The 7730-nt window shown below is 37.4% G+C and overlaps 1 protein-coding gene across 1 annotated transcript; it reads left to right on the top strand.

The window, feature by feature from the left end:
* The first annotated feature begins 1693 nt into the window (after positions 1-1693).
* LOC121372666 (galactose-specific lectin nattectin-like) lies at positions 1694-3920 on the top strand. The gene is made up of 3 exons (XM_041499111.1): positions 1694-1943; positions 2909-3085; positions 3616-3920. The coding sequence occupies exons 1-3, from the start codon at positions 1700-1702 to the stop codon at positions 3840-3842; spliced, it is 648 nt and encodes a 215-aa protein (XP_041355045.1). The 5' UTR covers positions 1694-1699; the 3' UTR covers positions 3843-3920.
* The last annotated feature ends 3810 nt before the right edge of the window (positions 3921-7730 follow it).

The following is a 7730-nucleotide window of genomic DNA, read 5'->3' as shown; positions in this document are numbered from 1 at the left end:
TACTTACATTGGAATATTAAAAAAAGACAGAAAACACACAAAATGGTTGCTTTTATAGGGAGACGAGAGCAGGCAATGGACATGCAAAAAGATTTCCATATGCAATTCTGTGTTGTTGCAATAAACACACAAGTTATGCTTTTTGCTAAAAACTCATTTTATTCAATGTTGTTCTGATTTGAACAAACTCCTCATTCACTTAAGTTATTACAAATATGTCATTTGTCCGCATACTCAATATATATGATTTGATATTTCTATAAGAGATTATTCATTGAAATACCAATTGCGTTATTTATGTCTCTCAGTATATTTATAATTCAAATCCTTCTTTTTTTTCATATACTTCTAACAGATAATGTAGTTGATCGGTTGGTGAAGACTGATTATAACTAATGACCGATGGTGAAATTTCAATCGATTGCCAACACAACCTTCATTTCATTTCAATTTATTTTCGTGCTTATATCTAATTAAGGTTCAAGTACGCTATTCTGAACAAACACACCTCAGCTATCTGTGCTGTCTGTCCAGGACAGTGGGTTAGTTGTTAGTGGTTAATGTGTGTGTGAGAGAGAGAGAGAGAGAGAGAGAGAGAGAGAGAGAGAGAGAGAGAGAGAGAGAGAGAGAGAGAGAGAGAGAGAGAGAGGGGTGTAGTGGTCTTACACCTACCCATCGAGACGTTAAAACTCGCTCTAGGTGGGAGGCGGTACCGGGATGCGAACTCTGTACCTACCATTCTTATGTCCGATGTCTTAACCACGACATCACCGAGGCCGGTTCCAACAGAACCACAAATCATTGAAATGCCCAACTCAAATGTGGGTGCTGTCATGTTTCTTTTTGTAGTGTGTGTATTAGTGATTAAAGTGTGGATTTTTTGTTTTAATCAAGGAACTCGAAAATGATCGATGTAAAGGTATTTGACATCAAATATAGGATTGTTATGGTATTCGAGCGGTAATGTTTGACTACTCTTTGGTGGGCAGCGATTGCGAAAAAATCACATAGCTTGGTCTCTGACTGTAATGAGAGCGTATAACCTTCCAAATGTCTGTCTAGCTCTCCAACAGTCAGAATGCTCGCTCTAGTTTGCGGATGGTGCAGCACTATGACTAAATAGTCTAGCGCCATCTTGCCTTAATCAGCGCCATTCTGCCCAGAGATTAAACAAATCTTTAAATAAGCCTGTCAATAATTAATTCTAAAATTGCCTTTATAAAACTCAGACCATATATTAATTAAATATCTCTGCTATATATTTTGCCATTCATGTATTAAAGCATGCACATTACTTACATCTATTTTTATTTCTATTAATTTTTATGTCTTTAATGAAGTAAAAAAGCCCTAAAAGTGTTTAGTCTACTATGCCTTGGCAAATTTCTATGGAAAACATTTCTGAATGCTTCCATTTCATTATTTTCTTCTTCTCATTTGTATATATGCCTTCTTTCATTTATCTAACACTAGCTTTTTGTTCACTACTGTTAGTCATGGTGTCAGTATTCCTCTAAGGTTCCCTTAATGAAATTGCGTGTTGTATTACATTTATATTGGATTTTTAATCAATATTGTTTTATATACATGTAATAAAGCGTGGAAGACAAGCTGACAAGTTCTACGCTACGATAGCGACGTTTCGTGTGTTTTTCTATGCTGTTTAAAACAGGCGCGTTTTGATGCAGTTTGTTTCAAAATGGCTACTCTACTTACCGGCATGTTTTCCCTGGTTATCAAAGGCTACTCGCTGACTGACGGTCCCCCGGGCTTCAGCGTGTGGTCGGTGACAGCGTGCGCGGACCGATGTTTGGCCGACAAGTCTTGTTACGCGTTTTTCCACAACAAGAAGTCAGGACTGTGTCTGTTGCACAACTCTAAACATGTAACTAATAGAGAACTAACGCCAACTACTGACATGCGATTCTACGTAATAAACAAAGGTAACTATCGTATGGTTATAATTATTACAAAATGATTAACTGGAATGTGTTCTCTTTGTTATTACATATAATATTACGTCTGCTCCAGATTATCGCCATAATATCTTTAAGTTATTAAAAGTCGTGTAGCGACTAGATTAGGAATACAGGCTGTACCACCCCGCCCCATTTCCCTCCTCTCCCTTCCAGTTCTTACGCTCCTGGGGCCTATTTCACAAAACATCGTAAATTGACGTCTGCAACTAGCAGTTATACCAGATATACATTTGCAAGTGTTTAGCATCTATTTCAAGAAAATTACATCATTACGGAGAATGGAGCATTTTAAGGACAGAAGAAAATGAAATATGTGTACTTTTAACTATATTTGTTGTACTATAATAGTCATAAAAATTGTGGTTTAGTTGTTTACGTGCAAAACTAGGTTTATGATGTTTTGTGTAATTGGGCCCTGCAGTAGGAGAGTTCATCTAGCGTAACTGAAAACGCGCTACCAGTCAGTTCGTCTGTCTGCACACTTTTATTGGCTAAATTTGAAGAAAGTTACTTTGTTTTTTTAACCACACCACTAGAGCACATTGATTAATTAATCGTCGGCAATTGGATGTCAAACATTTGGTAGGTACGACTCATGGACTTCAGAGGAAACTCACATAACCATAATTTGCAGTTAGGCCACTTCTTATTGATGTCTAACCTACTGCGATAATACTTTAATACAATAGGTTACATACGGGTGTATTTAGGGATTCAGTAGGTTAAATACGGGTGTATGCAGAGATTCAATGGGGTCTGGGGCCACACCTATTTGTGGGCAGATGACAGATTGTGAAAGTTAGAACTAACAAGTAATTGTAAGAAGTCAAACCTTCTGGATGAAATGGAGGGGCAATTATCCATCACGACCCATGGTTCTGAAATCTGAGATAAATATTTTTAAAATTATTTTTTCAAACTTGTTTCAGATTATTGTCCAACAGAGAAAGGATACAGTTATTCCAGCGATCCTCCTTTGTGTTACAGACTTGGGCTCCAAAAATTGAATCATAATGCCGCGATGGCTGCTTGCCAAAACGATGGCGGATTCCTAGTTCGAATCGACTCGCAGAAAAAACACGACTACGTCGCTCAGCTGCCTCAAGGTTTGTTAACTAAAATAAATTCTACATTTATTTCATTTCAACTTATTTTTGTGCTTATATCCAATTAAGGTCCAATCATGCTGTCCTGGGCACACACACACCCTCCTCAGTTTTCTGGGCTGTCTGTCCAGGACAGTGGGTTAGTTGTTAGTTGGTTAGTGATTAGTGAGAGAGTGAGAGAGAAGAGTGTATAGTGGCCTTACACCTACCCATTGAGTTCTTAAGAACTCGCTCTAGGTTGTAGCCGGTACCGAGCTGCGAACCCTGTACCTACCAGCCTGTAGTCCGATGGCTTAACCACTGCGCCACCGAGGTCGGTTAAATTCTAGAACACTTGATTTAAAAAAAACAATTGTTAAGATTTTGACGTTTTCAATTTTAATAAACGTTTGCTAATTCTAGACTGGTTTCCATTTTGAATCAAACTAACACAGCACGTTGTTACATATATCGGATTGCTATGTTAAAATGTGTTAGACAATAGTATTGAACATTGTAAACAATAACAGATGCATGTCGTTATATTTCAGTAATGTCGGCATCCTCGCAGCCGTGGATAGACGGTGGTGACGATGACATTGAGAATGAGTGGAGGTTTACAGACGGGACGTTGATGACGTACACACACTGGGAATACACTCAGCCTAACCACGATGGAGATTGTGTTCGACTTCGACTTTATAATTACAAAGTGGAATGGTGGGACACACAATGTAGTTTAAACCATTTGTTCATCTGTGAAATACCCACCGGATAGACGATATTCGCATACTGGTGATTTGGAAGTATTTGTGATTAAAAGAATCCTCAACATAAAAATATATTAAGAGGAAAATGTTTATTGTTATATTAAACACAAACAACTAGAGTCAGCTCAGCTGCTCCTCTAGTAACTGGAATGCTGTAACAATAGTCCGTTTCAACTTCCTACAAAGTTGTTGCTTTGGTGTTGTTGTTGTGGGGGGGGGGGGGGGGTTGTGAATAATTTCAGTTTGGTTTGACGTAAGAAGAAAGGTAAAAGTTTTTTTGGAAAAAACAACCAAAAAACAAGACTATTTTTGTCTGCAAATTACAAAACGATCAGCTGGGAAATACATAACTTGTAGTAAATTCCATAGTATAAAAGAAAGGCGTTCCTTGTGGGAAGGACTATTGATTTGATTTTTCCATTGCCAGTCTTATTTATAAGTTGGCTTTTATCCAAAATCTGAACGACAAAACAGTTTTCCGTAATTAAAATCGTATCTACACAAGACAGTCGATATGATATTTTGGCAAAGTCATGATTACCTATATGAATTTTGGTGCCAAGCGCGAGGCTTTCTTCTTAAAGCTGCCATTGACTTTTCCCCCATCCTATATCTTTTATGAATACAAATACCAACATAACTACATGGACAGTTTTAAAGTTACAGTCCCTGTTTATCATATTACAACATACAACATAGCATGTTTCTGTGGAACAGATTGGAAGATTTTATAGCAAATCCTGGTGATACCTTGTATTCTATGGTGGTGTCCACTGCTTGAAGAGGATTGATAGCGAAGTCTAATGGCCAATTTGATGGGTGAGCCAAAGTACAAGGGAGGATAACAGGTCGTGATTAATTTCTATAACTTTTGCCGATTTATGCTAAGGTCCGTTCATTGTAACACACATAACGTTCTACTCTAAAATTAAATTGCCCAACGATCTACTCTCACTTCCCTTCATTTCACGATTATTGGGTATCCTGCTTGCTTATTGTGGGGTATTACAAATACTTGATTAAAAAGGAAAAAATAAGAAGAGATATATATAATATATATATATATATATATATATATATATATATATATATATATATATATATATATATATATATATATAAACCCTCATCAGACTTGACATTATTTTAAAAGTTATTTTAAGGCCTAATTACACGGGAGAGCGGTAACGGAGAGCAGCAAACGGAAAGCCATAAACCGTGCGTTTTTTTAAAATTGCATACAGCGCGGAAAACCGTGCGGTGTTTGTTTTTTGTTGTTTTTTTTACGTAAATAATAGCAACTTGATAATTTTAGCGCGTAAACCATCATGGCGAAGGCTAGAAAATGTAAAGATGGGGGAGATGTTACTTCTGCTATTGTTGGCCCAAAGACAGAGACGTGCTTGGAGAAAACCAAGAACAATTTGGGTTGACGAGATCTTACAAAAAAGGAATGAATTAGGTTAATAAAATAGTACGTGAACCGAGTTCACATGAAGATCGTTTCTTCGCCTACTTCCGAATATTCCATGGTCAGTTTGCACAGGTTTTAGAGCTAATGAAGAACGACATCACAAAAGACCACAAATTGGAAAAACCAGTAAGCGATACTGAAAAGCTTTAAAGGGACATTCCTGTGTTTGCTGCAATTTTAAAGATTTTATCCACTAAGAGAGACTTTTTAACGATTGTAATTACATATCAAATATATGTTTCTGCATAAAATATTAGTGGCTGTATATTAAACGTGTTTAATATTTGTACTAGGTTAAATGTCATTTTATTTCCTAAAATATTTTTTTTTCGTACGATCATGTTTAGGCTTCTTGCAAATATTAAAACGACCAGAACCACATTGAAAATACAGACACTGATATTGTAAACAATAAAATATATTTAATATGTAAGTTTAATCGTAGAACTATTTTATTTGTCGAAAACATCTTACAATGCAGAAAACTCAGGAATGTCCCTTTAAGGTAACCTACGTAGGCCTATATATATAAACATATTGATAAAAAATTAATGCACCATATTAGGTCCTAAAAAAAGCCCCCTTCCCTTGGAGAAATAATGCGCATGACCTGATATTTGTGTGTATGTACATGCCTGTACTGCAGGGACGGTTTTGTCTAGGGAATGGGAGCATCGGTTCAAAAACACCAAGTCGACCAAGATATTATATGCAACCAACCACCACTACCACCATCATCAACATTAACAATAAATACATTTCTGGTATTCCTCTGATAAACAACCGGCCTCGGTGGCGTCGTGGTTAGGCCATCGGTCTACAGGCTGGTAGGTACTGGGTTCGGATCCCAGTCGAGGCATGGGATTTTTAATCCAGATACCGACTCCAAACCCTGAGTGAGTTCTCCGCAAGGCTCAGTGGGTAGGTGTAAACCACTTGCACCGACCAGTGATCCATAACTGGTTCAACAAAGGCCATGGTTTGTGCTATCCTGCTTGTGGGAAGCGCAAATAAAAGATCCCTTGCTGCTAATCGGAAAGAGTAGCCCATGTAGTGGCGACAGCGGGTTTCCTCTCAAAATCTGTGTGGTCCTTAACCATATGTCTGACGCCATATAACCGTAAATAAAATGTGTTGAGTGCGCCGTTAAATAAAACATTTCTTTCCTCTGATAAACACTGGATTTTTCGGAACACTATATACAGCACTCGCTCCGATTGGCTGAAATAATAAATTTGCCGTGCGGAATTTTAGAAAAATCGCTTCCAGTTCTATCGGAGGTCGGACTCGGGATGGGCGTGTTCGAAACCCTAGTGGTATATGGGCACGTTACGTTCTTGAACACAAAGATAACGTGGATACAATTTCTGAACTGCATGTGTGCGATTTTAATGAGTGGTCAGATCATGCACCTATAGCGTTTACTATGAACTGTAAACAACTTCATGACTGCGGTCCTATTGTTGATGACGTATTAGTTTCTACATCTTACGTATGGAGCGCTGACAAATTAGAGGAAATGAAGCGAAAACTATATGAGAAATCCAGCGACATGCATGAGTGTATTGACAACATGCAGTCATCCGAAACGTCTGTCAGCGAAGGGCTTGTGGACTTTACATCTCTAATTAATGACATTTTTGAGCCATACTGTTTGAAAAGATCCAAGCTGTTCCATAGCCATACACACGTGAAATCTGTTCACACTAATAAGCCATGGTTTGATGATAGATGCAGAACATTACACAATGGTTATCGAAATTCTTTGCATGTTTTTGATACTGAACGTAATGTAAACAATAGGCAAGCTTTAGTTTTAGCTAAACGTATATACAAGACTTATGAGCGTAGAGTTAAAAGCAATTACTTGAGATCTGAAGGCAATAGGATTGGTTTCCTAAGAAAATGTAATCCTCGGCAGTTCTTTAGTTTATTTAAAAAGCGCAAACGTGAACCAAAAACAGATTTATCTCTGGATTTTTTAAAACATTTTAAAGATTTAGCCAGTAACACAGACGACCCTCCAGATGCTGCAGAAGAACACGACGAGGGCACTTACGCAGAGCTCGACTGCCCAATCACTGAAGAAGAGGTTCAGTAATACGACATTTAAAATCACGAAAATCACCAGGAAAAGACCATTTACTTAATGAATATTTTATTACGTTCCAAGATGTATTTGTTCCTTTTTTGACTCGAATTTTTAATGTTATATTTGATAGTGGGATATTTCCTTCAAGTTGGTCGGAAGGTATTGTAATTCCTCTATATAAGAAAGGTAACGTAAATGATACAAATAATTACAGAGGTATTACACTTGTCAGCTCTCTGGAAAAAGTTTTCACTGCAATTTTAAATAATAGATTGTTAAAGTGGTCAGACGAAAACGATGTTATTACAGATGCCCAGTTTGGTTTTAAAC

Source organism: Gigantopelta aegis, chromosome 4 (genome assembly GCF_016097555.1).
Source record: "Gigantopelta aegis isolate Gae_Host chromosome 4, Gae_host_genome, whole genome shotgun sequence".
NCBI lineage: Eukaryota > Metazoa > Mollusca > Gastropoda > Neomphalida > Peltospiridae > Gigantopelta > Gigantopelta aegis.
This window is presented reverse-complemented; position numbering and strand designations above follow the sequence as displayed.